This window comes from Caretta caretta, chromosome 21 (assembly GCF_965140235.1).
Source record: "Caretta caretta isolate rCarCar2 chromosome 21, rCarCar1.hap1, whole genome shotgun sequence".
NCBI lineage: Eukaryota > Metazoa > Chordata > Testudines > Cheloniidae > Caretta > Caretta caretta.
Window position 1 is genome coordinate 13497026 of NC_134226.1, and position 17453 is coordinate 13514478.

Below are 17453 nucleotides of genomic sequence, written 5' to 3' on the forward strand. Positions count from 1 at the left end.
ATAAAACCAGGAATCATTTAAATGAAGCTGCCATGGAATTCCCAGTCTGTTGCACTGAGAGCACTGTGGAACCCAGGTGTCCAGAGGCAGACTCCAATGACCCTGTCACAGAGTCCAGGGACCTGGACACAGAGCCTAGGGGACTGTACTGTAGGATACAGGCCTAGGGTGCTGCAGGATTATACAGAGTCTTGGCTGCAGTTTATAGGTGCTGATCACCAAATGGGATTCAGTGAGCTCACGCAAAGGAAAGGCAGTGACACATACAAGAGCCAAATTTCAGCTCCCAGATCTCTTTATTAGAACTCTAGTACTGCTTGACAGGAAGAGGCATGTGTACAGCATATAAGGTAATGGGATTAGTATTGCCTTGGTCACGGAGATATGTAACAGCATTAGAAAGAAGCTGGCCATATTAGGCCAGCCGGTCCACCTGGTCTCTGCTATTGCACTCAGTCATTGGCTGCTCGAGTATTGCAACTTGGACTTCTTGGAGGCTTCTTCCCCCCACCCCCATGCACCTCCGGAGCCATCGTCCAATGGGTCCCAAACCAATCCCAGGAGCTGCCTCTTCTAGAGAAGGAATCTGTACATTGGAGGAGGCCGGAGCAAACGTCACAGAGTCTAAAAATAATAGTCCACAGCTACCGCTCGGCGGATGGACACGGTGAGAGCACAGATGGTGCCTGCGACAGGGCGCCCGTGATGAGCTGCTGACGCCCCGCGATGGTCGTCTGCGGCGAGATCTGGGCGCCGTCTAAGTTACTACAGCAATCACGCCAGCCAACGGGTCAGTCAACAAGTGGAGGGGAGCGAGAGGGTGCATCGGAACGGACAGCACGGGAGTCGTGAATGGCATCGTCAGTGGGGGCAGGGCGGGGACCATGGTATACGTCAGACAGATGGTCGTACAACACATGCACAACAAGCAAGGTTACAGCGCGGCGGGGGAATCCGGTCTCGTCCCCCTCTTCCCTCGCCTGCCCGTCCTGGGTACATTTAGACCCGGCAAATGGTCTGAGCAAATCCCAGCTTCCAAGGGAGTCACAGGGGATTCGACAGTCCTGCAAAAACAAGGATTTTCAGAGTCTTTCACAGCAAAAAGAGCTTTTCCCATGCGGCTGAGAGCAGGCCAACGCGGCCCCACTAACGCGTCTGCTGTTCTCTCGGCCTGCCAGCGCCTGACCAAAGTTTTAAGAGACGGTGATGACCTCGGCTTGGGGATAATTAGAAGAGGGGACACCTTTGCAGCTCTCTGCATTTAAAGGACGCAGGCATTAAACACACCATGGTACGCACTCTCCTCTCAGCACTTCCTGCTCGGGGATTTAAATAAATAGATAAACAGAGACAGAATGAGATTCACGTGCCCTGTGGGTCCAGAAACCAGGATGCTTTGAAAGGATGATTCATTCAGCTTTCTAAAGCCTGGGTAACACTGAAGCCGCCCAGACAGACCATATGGTAGTTGGGGTGAGTCAGAGAGAGAAGGCTCAGGCTAAATGAAGGGCTGACATCACCCGGGATGGGCACCCCTGGGGCTGGGTACAGTACAATCACTCTGCAGTTATTTGGAGTCCCAGCCCATAGCTGAGCATCCCTGGGCACCGGACGATCCTCACCCTGGCTGGGACTCAGTGGTTCTTAACCTTTTCCACCCAGTGACCCCATATTATTACAGGGCCTCACTCCCAACTGGCCATGAAGAAAGAGGGAGGTAGCTGATTGCAGTGTGGGATCGCAAACAGCTGAGTACCACCACCCCTCGCGGGGCTCCCTGAGGTCCCGCCACGTGAGGTCCCTTACCTTGGCTAAGAATGCCAGGGGCCAGATAGGGTACCACTCCAGCCACGAGCCTGCACGCACCCCAGGATTGCACATCCCCCCCAGGGCTATGTTTCTACTGACAATTCCCTGCATCATCCCACTGCCTGGGTTCAGATCCCAGCTGCCCCTGCGTTCACTTGAGGCTGAGCGGAGCTGGTAAATAGCTGGCAATCCCCTGGGGCCCTTACCTAGCTAGTTAGGTGTAGGGACCCCCATGTGAGGTGTGAGAAAAGAACTTGCATTTTCTGATTATAATCAATAGCAACAAGGGAACAGATTCTGCAGGAGACCAAAGCTGTGAAGGCCCCTAGTTATATGATCCCAGCTAATAAACTGACCAAAGTGACTACTGGCATCATGGGTGTACGATTCTTTTAGAAAAAGAGCCTTCACCATAACATAAAGCTCGTCTATTTCCTTAACCGGATGTTTAAGAAACATCGTCCTGCCTATGTCATCAATACAGCACACTCTGAAATCACTCAACACCCCTCATTGCCACAGAATACACCTGACACGCCATGCATAGTTGGGACCGGCTGCCTAGGGACAGATTCTGTTCTTACCTAGGCTGGTGTAAGCAAGCTAGAGTAACTCCAGCAAAGTGAGCAGAGTCACATGGACACTGGTGGAAATAAGATCAGAATCCAGCCCTGTGATCACTGAGGCATTCTCTCTCCTCAACAGGGTATTGTTATGGCCACGGGAAAGTTGGGTATGGTGGGATAATCCACAGATGGGCCAGATTCTGAGCTCTTACACCGATGTATATCCAAACTCAGTGGACTTCCAGAGTTACACCAGATCACAATTTGTCCCAAGGAGAATTCAAGGAAGCCCCATCACTTTTCCCACTGCCTGATCTGAACTGCACAGGATGGTATATTCATGCAGATAGGGAGGGTGCGTTCATTGCATTGGTCTCTTTCTACCACCCTGCCTTCTTCAGTACTTAAACACTGAAAGATTGATGCTCCAATTCAGCAGAGCTCAAATGCAGGCTCACTTTTAAGTGTGTAAGTGTCCTATTGGAGTCACTGGGACTACTCACACTCTTGAGGTAAGTGCTATAAACCCAGATCCTGAAAAGTACTTGGGCTCCTAACTTCCATTGATTTCAATGAAGTTAGGAGCTTGAATACCATTGAGGATGTGGGCTTAGGACCTGAACGGGTAGCCTGGACTCCCAGGGGGAAAAAATAAATAAATACGGGGACCGGGAGGCTGGGCTCCCAATAGGGTTGCCAATTTTGGTTGGATGTATTCCTGGAGATTGGATCACATGCCATGATCTTTAATTCCTGGAGACTCCAGGCCAGTCCTGTAGGGTTGGCAACCCCAGCTCTCTAAGAGCAAGTCAGGGGAGTGTTTAATGTATCATAGAGGTGGGATCCAAGTTTTCCAGACGTTCCTGGCATTCTGAGGGCTGTGTGTGTGTGTGTGTGTGAGGTGGAATACCGAGAAAGGAGCATGTGCAAACTCCGCTTTCGGGTCTCAGGGACATTTGGATCCAGCTCAAGTACATAATGCAACAATGACTGACCCATGCACCATGGATGTGAACCATGCATTGGAAAGAGCAGGAATGAGATCTATGCATTCAAAACAGCTTCAGAATAGTTACCAAGGAGCTAACCCCTGGCTGGGTACTGGTGACAAACACATGAACGCAACCTCAGAATAGGTCAGTGCGACAAAACGAAAATGGACCATGGATCCTCCCTTAGCGCCAGCTGCTGTGCAGAACAGCAGGTGCAGTGCCACTGAGCAGCCACCTTTCCCAAATTAATCACGGTCCATCCGATTACATTCTTGCTTTCCCCAGGGTGCAGGGTAGGAATGCACAAAGGCTGTCTTCGCCCTGGTTGTCACTGCGGGAGAGGCAGCTGCAGTGGGAAATGACTATGACCCCCCGTTAACTTACATCCTGGGAGGAGAGCAGAGCTGGCCCCACTTGTGTGGGCGAGGAGGCAACATTCAACTATAGAAACGAATGGTATGTCCCTGCCCACAGGCGGCTTTCCGGAGGGGAAGGAAGGCCCAGTAAGCAGGGCACTCCGGATACATGGGATCAGTTCCCTGCTTTGCCACACACTCCCTTAGGCAAATTGCTCAGGCCCAGATTTTTAAAGGTATTTAGGCGCCTAACTCCCCTTAATTTCTGGAGGAGATGGGAGTGAGGGGCCAGTGACAAGGCTGGGATCTGCCCAGGATACAAGTCTCTACTTGCCCCCCCTCCACATCCCCACACCCTGGCCCCTCCAGGGGCCCCACTTTCAGTGGGAATTCAGTAATAGAATTAATGCCAGTCAACATGGGTTTATGGAAAATAGATCCTGTCCAACTAACTGGTAATCTCATCAAAAAAGATACCAAGTTTAATAAAGGCAATAGTGTTGATGTACTATACTTAGACTTCTGGAAGGCATTTGAGTTGGTACCACACGACATTTTGATTAACAAAAACTACAACAATATAAAATTAACATGGCACATATTAAATGGCCTCAATTGCAAATGGGGAATTATTGAGTAGATGCGTTTCTAGTGGGGGTCTAGTCTTGGCCCTATGCTATTTACCGTTTTTATCAGTGATCTCAGAGAGAACAGAAAACCATCCCCCATGGAAGTCTGCAGAGGACACAAAACTTGGCAAAGTGGTAAATAATGAAGATCACAGGTTACGGATATGTAGCGATCTAGAATGCTTGGTAAACTGGGCATAAGCAAACAATCTGTGTTTTAATATGGCTAAATGTAAATGTGTCCATCTAGGAGCAAAGACTGGAGGCCCTACTTTCAGGATGGCAGATTCTATCCTGGTCAGTAGTGACTGAAAAAGATTTGGGGGTCGTGGTCACACCTTCTTGTCAACTGTTTGAAATGGGCCACTCTCATTACCATTACAAACGTGATTTTTTCTCCCTTGGTATCCTACTGTTAATTGAATGGTCTCGTTAGACTGACCTCCCACTTGGTAAGGCAACTCCCATCCTTTCATGTGCTGTGTATTTATACCTGCTACTGCATTTTCCACTCCATGCATCTGATGAAGTGGGTTCTAGCCCACAAAAGCTTGTGCCCAAACAAATTTGTTAGTCTCTAAGGTGCCACAAGGACTCCTCGTCGTTTTTGTGGATCATCAGTGGAACAGGAGCTCCGAGTGCTATGATGTGGCCAAAAGAGCTAATGTAATCCTTGGATGCATTCATAGGGGAATCTGAAGTAGGAGTAAAGAGATTATTTTCCTTCTATGTTTGGCATTAGTGCAACCGCTGCTGGAATCTTGTGTCCAGGTCTGGTGCCCACAATTCAAGGAGAATGTTGATAAATTGGAGAGGGGTCAGAGAAGAGCCACAAGAATGAAGAAAGGATTAGACAACCTGCCTTGTAGAGACAGACTCAAAGAGCTCAGTCTATTTAATTCAACAAAGAGAAGGATAAGGGGGGACTTGACTGCAGTCTACATGGGGAACAAATATTGTATAATGGGCTCTTCAGTCTAGCAGAGGAAGGTCTAACAATCCAATGGGTGGAAGTTGAAGCTAGACAAATTCAGACTGGAAATAAGGTGTATATATTTAACAGTGAGAGTAGTTAGCCACTGGAACAATTTACCAAGGGTCGTGGTAGAGTCTCCATCACTGGCAACTTTTAAATCAGGGTTGGGTGTTTTTCTAAAACATCTGCTCTAGGAAATATTTTAAGGAAGTTGTCTGACCTCCTGCATAACCCAGGACAGACTAGAGGATCACAATGGTCCTGTCTGGCCCTGGAATCTATGAACCAAATATTTTTCAACATCTGGATCCTAATCTTGCTGTTCCCCCATCTCTACAATATAGATTCATAGAAGGTTAGGGTTGGAAGGGACCTCAGGAGGTCATCTAGTCCAACCCCCTGCTTGAAGCAGGACCAATCCCCAATTTTTGCTCCAGATCCCTAAACGGCCCCCTCAAGGATTGAACTCACAACCCTGGGTTTAGCAGGCCAATGCTCAAACCACTGAGCTATCCCTCCCGGATAAAAGCACTTCCTTGGCTGCCTACCGGAGGTGTGGTGAGGATAAATACCTTACAGATTGTGAGGGGCCTAGATGCTATGACACTGCTGGCGATGGATGGTACCTTAGATCGGTAGGTATCCCATGTGATCGTTGCCCGAGTCTGCCCATCAAGGGCTGCTTTCTCTTGAGAACAGCAGTGTGAAGCTAAACCACCATAGAAATTCTAAGCGCAGGTTCCTTGACGCTGGGGGCAGCTTGTTAACGGTACATTAATGTGGGCCAGACCAGACCTTCTATGAAATCACAAGGTCCTTCACTCAAATACATCTCCTTTCCTTGACTAGAGTCCCCTCCACATGCACTATTTGAACCAAGTCTCCATTGAGACACCAGAGACTGCAGCTTAGGCTTGTTGGTTCCTTGTTTGGTTTCTTTTTTAAGGTTATGGATGACCTATATTCCCAACATTTACAAAAAAAAATCCTTTTAGCCTCAAAGCCTGCAGTGGCAGAGATCAGTTTGCAGATTAGCTGGAGCAGTCTGCCATGTGCCTACTATATCTCATGGCCTTCATGGACACAGCACACAGACCGCTGGGTGCCAAGAGGCAGGGCAGGACGAAGGGTGACTGCATCTTGAACAGGGATCAATACAGAAGCAAAGCTTTATTTTGGAACACAGGGAGCAATTAAAGGGTCTGCTGAGCTTTTCCATTGCCTGGATGGATCTCAGGGAACTGTTGTGTTGAAAGGTGCTAATGGCTGCCCTCAGGAGAGTCTTTGATCCAAAGACAATCATAGACCTCTAAATTCAGTGGGTATGGGACTCAATGGAAGGAGCACTTAAGCCTGTTTTATAGCAGACAGCTACGAACAATGCAGGGACTGCCCAAGGCACATGGCCAGTTGCAGCTCAGCTGTGTGGGCTGAGTTTCCCTGACGGCCACTGCAGGAGCTAGGAGACTGGTTTTGCAGCCTGTGTGTGTTGGAGGCAGGAAGCCTGGAGAAGTAATTGTGAGCGTGACTCTGAGAGGAAGCAGAGAGACAGAACTTCTTGGGCACAGAGCTCGCTGGAGTGGCAGGCATGGGGATTTCTGAGGCAGGAAGCTGCCTGCTATTTGCTTGATGCTATGAGTTAGGTAGAAACTACTTCTCATTGTAATGATCCCAACCCTGTAAGGCCTTGGAGTATTGGCCAAGCACTAGGCCAAAAGGGAAGTGAAAATTTTGGCCCCATTGGGGGCACTGAGCAGTTGGAAATCTGGCCCTATAAACAGATCTCTGTGCCGGGAGTGTGAAGGATACCTGGATGGCAATGTTCTGATAGGACATTATATCCCCTGCTGGGGGAAAACAAGCTAGCTCATGTGCACTAAAGCCATGGAGGGAGGTACGCTGGCTTCTCTTGTGCAGGGAAAGAGAGGTCATCAGGAAGAAGATCAGCCACTATGCATTATACATCTAAAAATCTTCCTTTTCTAAAATCCCCCCTGCTGTTTGTCAGGGTGGGAACCGCTGAGACGGCAGTTGTGGAAAGTTAAAGCACCTGGAAAGGGGTAGCAAGCTCGGTAATGAATATCCTTCAGCTTTGAAAAACTTGCGATCTGTTAGGGCAGCAATGAAGTGACACAGGGATCAGGGGTTAGACTAGGGAAAATAGTAAGAGGGGAAAATCTCTGCAAAAATATTTGCCACGTAACAATCACCCTGGATGGGTCACCTGCAGGGACAGAACCCAGGAGCTCTGGACCTAAGGCCATGTGCTGTTACTGCTAGATAACAAATAATCAGCCCCATTCACTCAGACAGTGTCATTTAAATCTCCTTCCATGGTCTGGCCACTAGAAGGGGACCAAGACAGATTTTGCTCGCATGATACATAAACTAGGCTAGGATGGATTACAGTTTTTTAAAATCAGTAAGTGTTGGTTTAAAAAAAAAAATCAAAGAAGTCAAAAATCACTGCACAGGCAGAAATGGACAGAGTATTTCCACCAATAATCATCGAAGTTGACAGACAGGCAAAAGACGACAAATGCAGCTTGAGAACACAGAGTTTGATTTAAGGCTGCTTAGTGCCTAGGTTTTGACAGGGCGTTGACAGTGTGTGCGCTAAGGGTTCTAAACCCTTAACTTTTGAATCTCCTCATCTACTGCCATTAAATCATCATTGTCTGACCCACTTGTAATTTCTGACAACTGTGAATGTTTAAATAGATACAAATAGAAAAAATGGCTTTAAAATCAATCAATATCTGTTAAATTGATTTTAAAAAGAAAAGAAAAATCCAATTCTGCCAAGCCTATACATAATCAATCCCTGAACCCAGAGGCTGGCTTGTCTGGGATAGACTATCGTATCTCCAGCTCTAAGCAGAGGTTTCTATCACTTGAGCTAATTCTCTATTTCCTGGTAGAAACAGCATGCCCTTATGGTTCCTCCCTGACTCTGAACTCCAGGGTACAGATGTGGGGACCTGCTTTGTGTGGATTAGCCACTAGAAGGGGTCAGGACAGGCTTAATTGAAGAGTTACATGTTGTTTACAGATGAACATGTGGGAGAAAAATGTTTCGGTTACTTCAGAGGTTTTTTGCGTGAGTGCTATTGTTATGGCCACCCCCTCGGCGAACACACAGGGACTGAATCCGTAACTATCAAAGCTAAAAGCATAGTGAATGCGCCAAGGCTCTGTAGCTGGTGGCTGTAACAACGAATGTGGATCAGGCACAGAGGGGGACCTGTAATATACACTCACCACTGTCACATTATCTTGTGGCAATGTGTTCCACAGGCTAATTGTGTGAGGTGTATATAAAAAACAACACTGTGCCCTTCAGGTGAAACCCCAATGCTTTCTCCCACGGGCGTCTCTCCCTGTGACGTAACAGATCCCATGCGTACAAGGAAGTGCACTTTGTAGCAAAAGAGATTATTTCATAGGCTTTAATAATCTCCTTGCTCACACTGAAAAAAAAAAAAAAAGTCCTCCAAAGCTGAATGGGGAATAAACTCTTGCTTTTAAGAAAGGTATTTCTCCAGAAAATCTGGAGACAGGAGGGAGTTCTTAGTCCTTGGCAGTACAATAGATGCCAGGAGCTTAAATTGGAGTGAGATCAGAATCAACACTAGTGTCACTCCAGTGGAGTCACTCCAGTTTGCTCCTGTAAGCGGCAGCAGACTCATACTCCAGGTTTCTAGTCAGAGAAACCTGGCTCATCGAAAGGACCTTTTCTCCTCTGTTTACCTTTTAAAGTCCTATTTCTTACTTCATGTGAATTCCACTAATTTCAGTGCTCACTAAATATAGGGCCCAGATTACAGAGCTCCTGCTTGCCTTCCCCACCGCCCTGTCCTCTCACACCATCCTACCCCAAACTCTCTTCTCTAAGGAGCTGTATACCCAGTCTTACAATGAAACCAAGACTCAATGGGACCCTCCATTGTCATCCGTTGGGTGAGGGATGCAAATGACCAAACTTCTTCACCCTAATCCCGCCCTGCCTGCTCCCCTTTGTTGCTTCTTCCTGCTGCTGGTGTCTTAATTTAGGATCAGGTGTGGAGTCCTTTTCCACCCTGTTTTACACTTATTCATATGAGTAACTCCATGAAAGCCTACTGGGAGTCAGTGATGCCTAGTGCCAAGGGCACTGGGCGGGGAATCAGACAGACCTGCATTCTGCTCCTGGCTCTGTCCTGGACTTGTTGTGGGACCCAGTCAAGTCACTTCCCCTCTGTTTCCTTTGTCTATAGCTCCTTGGGACAGCGGCTCTTCCTTGCTATGCATGTCTGCAGCATGCAACACGATGAGGCCCTGATCCAGGCATTAAGGTGACAAAAATGAATTCTCTGCTCCTTGGAAGCTAAGTCCTTCTGGGCAGGGACTCCACTGTTGTTTTGCAAAGCACCACGTACATTTCCGATGCCTTGTCTAGAACAAATAATTACAAGGGATGACATGGGAATGAGCTTTGTAAGCTTCCCACCCACACAGCTCTGCCGATACATTTCGGCCCTGACCTGCAGTACTCCCTGCTGTTCCAGTGCTGGGCTCCTACAGTCAGCTCTGCTGATGCTCCTCCTTCTTGCCAGTGGCACCTCCAGTTTTCCTAGCTCGTATCACCCACACAGCTCTGCTAATCAGCCCTGCCCCGCTAGTCCAGTCATCAGCCCTCACAGAGCTCTGACCTCCCGGTCCCTCTGATAGCCCAGTCCTGGATCCTATCTTGGCAGAGAGAGAGACAGGTTGCTTAGTTCTCTACAGGCAAACCTGACCACCTAGCCCTGCCTATGCTGAAATCCATCTGTGTCACACAGCTCAGTCCTGACAACGCCCCATGACCCTCCCCAGACATGACCACCCAGCTCAGGCAAATCTGATACCTAATTTACTAAAGTCTCATTATCCAGCTCCAGACCCCTGCACTGGGCAGAATGGTAAGACGCACTCATGGCGATCAGTGGGATTTTCATGATAGGGAGTTAGCGCTAGACCTTCCCTGCTGAATTTCATGCAGTGGCATTTGCTTGCAAAGGAGATTCAAACTAGTGATGGAAGAACCTCTAAACCGGTTTGGAATTTGGAGCCATGCGACTCTCCAAATGTTTGGCTGCTTTGCTGAGCCTCATCCAAACTACTGGGGCTGCAAGTCTGTCAGTAATGTCCCAAGATGATGATCTCTGGGAGGTGGGTGACCATATTTCCCCAGGGAAAAAGGGATACCATGTAGGGATAGCCTGAGCCTTCTCCCACCATGTATGGGGCTGGTATCACCATTCTCCAGAGCCCTTCCTGCCCCTGGGGTGATGCTGGGGTTGGTGTTGCTGCTCACACGAGCCCTGCGTGTCCCCTACCTGAGCCCTGCCTCCCCCACATGTGGGGCTGGCATCACTGCTCCCACACACATATTCCTCCCCACCCCACTTTGATGAAAATGGGCATTTGTCCCATTGATCAGTTGGCAAGAGCAAATGGGACAAATGCCCACTTTTGCCAAAAAAAGTTGGGACACCCAGGACAGGGCTTAAAAAAGGGACTGTCCTGGCTAAAACAGGACATGTGGTTACCCTACTGGGAGGTTGCCACTCAGGAGAGCAGCCTTTCACTTACGATTCCAGGGATTGCTGCATCCATTCTGGACCACACTAGGAGGAGGCTCAGAGACCAGCAAAAACTAAAGCAAAAGTTTACCAAAAGCTTTTTCACAACTCCAAAAAGAGAGTTGGTTTAGAGATGCTAGCCTGAGACCCAGTTCTTTTACTGATCTAACTAGAGATCCATTGATTTACCCCAGCAGAGGATCCAGCACCAAACATTCCCATAGGTCAGCGCTGGGATTCTGATCTGCTCCCATCCCCAGCGAATGTTCAGGTGGATTTTCACAGGTGTGGTTTTGCTCCATCATGCCTCACTGAAAACCAGATGTCCCAAAACCAGAACTTAGAGCACTGGTAACCCATAGCGCTCTAGTTCTCTTTGTCAATGAGTTCATCAGTATTGATTAGAGCTCTGAGTCACGCTGCAGCCTCTGTGGGTGTATCAGCTCTGGCCTTCCCAAATGAAGGGCCATCAGACAGACCCCACAGTAAGGGGGGCAGTTTGTGATCCATTTAATAAGGCACGGGAGTCGAGACTTGGATTTGAGTACCGACTTTGTTTTCTGGGCCGGCTGAGTTCACTGAAGCTCTCTGAGCACCAGTTTCTCCCTTCTTTCGGGAGTGCTTTGAGAGCATCAGATGAAAAGCGATCCACAGAGTGGTGGTGACTTATGGAAAAGCCCCACAGAATTTCCCATTCGTAGCGTTGTAGGTTTTAAGGTCAGAAGGGACCATCCTGGCCAGCCAGTCCGACCTCCTGTATAACAGGCCATAGCGCTTCACCCTGTGATTCCTGCATCCAACCTATAAGTCCCGGTTGAGCTTCAGCAGCCCTTTTACCAAGACAGCCAGTCTTTAAATCAAGACTGCGTATGGATGAAAACAGGCTACTCTAGAACTTGCCATAGAAAACTCCTGTACGATTGAATAGAACAGATCGGCTCTATAGGTGTTTTAACCATCCTGTCGAATGCTTCAGTCAGTTCTAGTGGCTGGCTCAAGGGACCTTGAGAAAGACTCTGCTCTTCTAAATTCCCTAGCACTTTCCCATACAGACAGTAGTGGAGAGGGTCCAGATTCTGATATGAGCTGTACCTGCGCTATACAGCTTAGTGCTCTGAAGTTCCATTGACTCCAAGGGGCATTAATAAGTGAGGCACAGAGCGGCTAAGTGACTTGCTCAAGGTCACACAGGGAGTCTGTGGCAGAGCAGGGACTGAATCCAGGTCTCCCAAGTCTGAAGCAATTTGTTTCCCTGATAGGGGGAGCTGTCCATTTGCCTGGGACCAGCCCGTTCCCCCGAAGAAGCTGAAGGCCATCCACAAAGCTTGCGAGGCTGCGTGTGAACCTCTGAGCCACCGTGCTGGGCAGATGCCATTGGAACTGCATGCAGAGGCAGTTATCCAAGTGAAGAGAGGCTCTCAAAGGAGGCAGAATCAGGAGTCGGATCACAGCTCACGTATCCAGCTGATGGAAGCAGTGGGGTGGCAGGGCCCTAGACAGGGCTGAAAGGGGGAGCGTCCTAGGGAAGCAGAGGTGTGGGGTAATCCAGGATACCCGCAGGACTCTAGCACTTGGCAATACCCGTTCCTGTCTGGATGGGGAGAGGATTGAGTTTGGACCTTGGCTGAGGAATGATCTCCCAGGAAAAGCCAACTGTAGCCAGGAGCAGAGCTGCTGCTCAAAGCATCTCCTCTCACCTGTGCAAACACCCTGCCCTGATTGTGGAGAGAGGGGCAGTGTTTAAAAGCTTTCCACTGTCCTGCAGGGCAGCTAGGAACACTCCAGCCTGCTCTATGGATTTCTCATGACACCACTAAGCTTTTTGCTCCCCCAGCTTCCTTTACCCTCCAAGCTGTTTTTGCATCAAAGTTATGATTGTCCAGATCCCCCAGGGACTTGCCTTTGAAAACAGCTTCACCGGTCTGAGAAATTAACCCAGATAAAAAAAATAATAGCAACAAAGGACTTTGTTTAGTCCCATCAACAGACAGCAATGCCAAGAGTGCAATCTGCGTTCATAGAATTATTGTATTATGGCAGAGACTATAGTGGCCCCAACCGAGATTGGGGCTCCCACACTGCACTAGTCCCTGACCGAGATCAGGGGCCCATAAGACAATATAGTCCCTGCCCCAGTCTAAATAGACAAAGAAGAATTCTCCTCCTCAGAACAGAGACAGAACTATTTAGTGACTTGCCCAAGGTCCTGTACAGAGTCTGTTCCAGATCTTGAATGGCACCCAACTCTCTTGAGTCCAAATTCAGTGCCATGGTCACAAGGCCAGCCTTCTACTCTGAAGCAAGCTACCCCAAGTGCCCATCATAGCATGCGATCATAACAGCAGAGCCAACTCCCACTTGCATGACCCATAATTGGGGCCTTATGTTATTTGCTACAGTAATGTCTCCTCGTGCTATCCTAGTGCCCTGCCCACGGTCATAGCTTGGAATCCTCCATGGGTACGTCTACACTAATCAGAGAGGGGATTGTCGCTCAGGTAGACATACGTGCACTGGCTTTACCTAGGCTAGCATGGCAAAAATAGCAATATAAACGTGGAAGTACATGCTTCAAACTAAAAAAATAAAAAATAAAAATAAAAGCCAATTATTCACACAGCTCGACCCATGCCACATTGCTCTGATTGTGTGCATTCTACAATAGATCACCTGCTTATGATGAGATTACTGGTTCTGTGGATGAAGGGAAAGCAGTGGATGTATTGTTTCTTGACTTTAGCAAAGCTTTTGACACGGTCTCCCACAGTATTCTTGTCAGCAAGTTAAGGAAGTATGGGCTGGATGAATGCACTACAAGGTGGGTAGAAAGCTGGCTAGATTGTCGGGCTCAACGGGTAGTTATCAATGGCTCCATGTCTAGTTGGCAGCCGGTATCAAGTGGAGTGCCCCAAGGGTCGGTCCTGGGGCCGGTTTTGTTCAATATCTTCATAAATGATCTGGAGGATGGTGTGGATTGCACTCTCAGCAAATTTGCGGATGATACTAAACTGGGAGGAGAGGTAGATATGCTGGAGGGGAGGGATAGGATACAGAAGGACCTAGACAAATTGGAGGATTGGGCCAAAAGAAATCTGATGAGGTTCAATAAGGATAAGTGCAGGGTCCTGCACTTAGGACGGAAGAACCCAATGCACAGCTACAGACTAGGGACCGAATGGCTAGGCAGCAGTTCTGCGGAAAAGGACCTAGGGGTGACAGTGGACGAGAAGCTGCATATGAGTCAGCAGTGTGCCCTTGTTGCCAAGAAGGCCAATGGCATTTTGGGATGTATAAGTAGGGGCATAGCGAGCAGATCGAGGGACGTGATCGTTCCCCTCTATTCGACATTGGTGAGGCCTCATCTGGAGTACTGTGTCCAGTTTTGGGCCCCACACTTCAAGAAGGATGTGGATAAATTGGAAAGAGTCCAGCGAAGGGCAACAAAAATGATTAGGGGTCTAGAACACATGAGTTATGAGGAGAGGCTGAGGGAGCTGGGATTGTTTAGCCTGCAGAAGAGAAGAATGAGGGGGGATTTGATAGCTGCTTTCAACTACCTGAGAGGGGGTTCCAAAGAGGATGGCTCTAGACTGTTCTCAATGGTAGCAGATGACAGAACGAGGAGTAATGGTCTCAAGTTGCAGTGGGGGAGGTTTAGGTTGGATATTAGGAAAAACTTTTTCACTAGGAGGGTGGTGAAACACTGGAATGGGTTACCTAGGGAGGTGGTGGAATCTCCTTCCTTAGAGGTTTTTAAGGTCAGGCTTGACAAAGCCCTGGCTGGGATGATTTAACTGGGAATTGGTCCTGCTTTGAGCAGGGGGTTGGACTAGATGACCTTCTGGGGTCCCTTCCAACCCTGAGATTCTATGATTCTATGCTTTTGTTGGTTCTCTTTGTCAAAGGACCTGTTTGAGCTGACAGAGCAGCTCAGGAAACACCCATTGTTTCATGTTCTCTCTGTATATAAATCTCTTCACTGTATTTTCCGTTGAATGCATCCGATGAAGTGAGCTGTAGCTCACAAAAGCTGATGCTCAGATAAATTGGTTAGTCTCTAAGATGCCACAAGTCCTCCTGTTCTTTTTTTCAGGAAACACTGGAACCTGAACCCATTCAAGCAAAAACACACACAAAACAAACAGGGACGGGAGCTGGAGAGCTCACAGAATCCTTTCAGATGTAGGGAAGCCAATCTTGTTGGTTGAAAGGAATGGAGAGGTTTTCGAAGTTGAAACAACAAGTGCTGGGCCCTCGGGGGGAATGAATGCTGGCTGCTCAGTGCTAAAAGGCACAAGGTTCTGTCACTTGAGCCAGATACTCCTCGGCAGCTATAGTGGGTTCTTATCCTCTTGTGAGAGCCAGCCACTAGAGGAAGACAAAGCCAGCCTGGGTTCATGTGGGTTACATGAACACTGTTGCCCTCTGGATACCACACGGTTCTCCCTTGGAGACACTCCACTTGCCACCAGGGTGGAAGAAAAAGCCCTAGCAAGGGAAATCGCACTTGTGACTTCTAAGCAGCTTCTCCCCCTTCATCTGCTGAATATCATTACCCAGGCTTACAGCCCTTAGAATCTAACTTTAGTCGTTCAGACACATGGCTTTGAAGGGGTTTTTCTTTCTAGAGCTGGAACATGACACTTTCTGGGACCATTTTCCTTCCTCCCTATCATTTTATTTTAGGGAACTATGACAGCCTCTAAAACTGCAGGAATTAAAATACCCAAAGCCGCATTCTCAGCAACCTCCCTTCTGCAGTCACTTCGCAGCTGCATCCTCTGGGCTTGCCTTGTAAGTAACATCTATTGTTGATGGCCGGGATTTAAAATGAGTTCCAATTAACACATCACATAGATGGGGCAAAAAAAACACACCACTACAAGCCCTCCCCTCATCCCATATACCACGTGCTGTGACTTTAAAGCATCCATGCCCTTGGGATTTGGCTTTCCCCTGGCACTTTGTATATTGATGAATTACTTACATTTCCCCTTTGCAGTTTTAGCTGCTGTTTGATATACTGATCCAGTGCTGTAATTCTTCTTTTCTTCCTGTGGTGAAGTGCCATTTATTGTTGCACTGTGCTGTTGCTCAGCTGCTGTGTTTCACCTGAGAGGTGGCTGCATTTCAACAGTCAGAGAAAATGGCCCTTGTACAAATGTCTTGCACAGTGCTTTGTGGTCCTTCTGGAGGAATCATTCCTTTCCATTGGGTCTTGGTTGGGAGGCAAGAGCATGACAATAGCTTCTTGGTATGCCCAGAAGGATGGAGGGGGACAACCTAATAATAGATCAGTAGCTTAAAGTTGAGTAGAGAGCTCTCTCTTTATCCTAGGACTGCATCTATATGGCATCCGCCTTTGCTCTCTTATTTCCTCATAGGCATTGCCTGACTGACATTTTTTATTGTCATTAACTAGGCACTGTGGATTTTTACTGGCAGTGCGGGGGAAGCCAGGTACAGATGGTTTCTGGTCAATGCAATTATTTTCATGCCGTGTCCATTTCTTGTCCAACTGATCGTTAGGTCTTTCCATTTTCTCAGCTCCTTCAGGACTCTCCTGAGAGACAGAGCAATACTTTGCACGTATCTTTCTTCCAGGGATCTCAACGGGCTTCACAAGCATTAACTGATCTCCACAACACCCATGCAGGTTTATCCCCATTTTACAGAGAAGAAAACGGAGTCAAAGAAGAGGTGAAGTGACTTCCTCAAAGTCATGCTAAAGGTGGTAGTGGAGGAGTTGGTAAAGGAATGCAGGATTTCTGGTGACCCGGGCTCAGACAGGCACCCAGCTCCAGAGTGATGAGTGTGTCAGCACTTTGGTGGCAGGGACCATCTGTTTTTCCCGTGTGTTTGGACAGCACCTAGAACAGTGGGGTCCTGTTTTGGAGTAGTAATAGGGACTAATGCATAGGGCCGGGATAGAGGATGAGCTGGCTGCATACGCTCATTATTATTTGTGTTAAAATAGTGTCCAGTCCAGGGTCCCATCATGCATATACCTAGTGAGAGAGAGTCCCCCTTCTCAATGACCTTGTCAGCTAAAGAGACAAGACAGACAAGGAAAGGAAGCAGACTTGCCCCAGGCATATCAGTGACTAAACTGGGAAGAGATCCTAGGTATCCTGCCCACCCCCCCGCCCTCCAGCGCCTTCATTATTGAACCAAACTACCCCACACCTTGATGGACTGGTTTTTTTGCCAAACCCACCAGACCCCCACATGGATTTCCAATGGGGGGTTTGAATCCACAGCGGTGTGCTGGCAGATGTGTCCTAGGGGTCATGTATGTAGATGTGGGGGTTGTGCATGGATATAGATGTGTGCAAATTTAGTATGTGCATAGAGAGGCCTTGTGCCGTGTACTGTAACAGCGTGTGTGCACACGAAATGTTTGAGGGGAGGTGTATCCTTTGCACGCAGTGCTCATGCACTGTGGGCGTCGTTAACGCATGGATGAGTGCTCGTATATACACACACACGCCGTGTGCATGTACTGAATTTCAGCGCAGCCAT

At 48.2% G+C, this 17453-nt stretch overlaps 1 protein-coding gene across 2 annotated transcripts in view; it reads right to left on the reverse strand.

Moving 5' to 3' along the window:
- Window positions 1–277: 277 nt before the first annotated feature.
- KCNC4 (potassium voltage-gated channel subfamily C member 4) overlaps window positions 278–17453 on the reverse strand; it is a 51810-nt gene continuing 34634 nt past the window's right edge. For both annotated transcript variants that reach the window (XM_048826529.2, XM_048826527.2), the window contains exon 4: window positions 278–1064. In XM_048826529.2, coding sequence (XP_048682486.2) covers window positions 1045–1064 — 20 coding nt within the window. In that variant the 3' untranslated portion in view covers window positions 278–1044. The remainder of the gene's footprint in view (window positions 1065–17453) is intronic.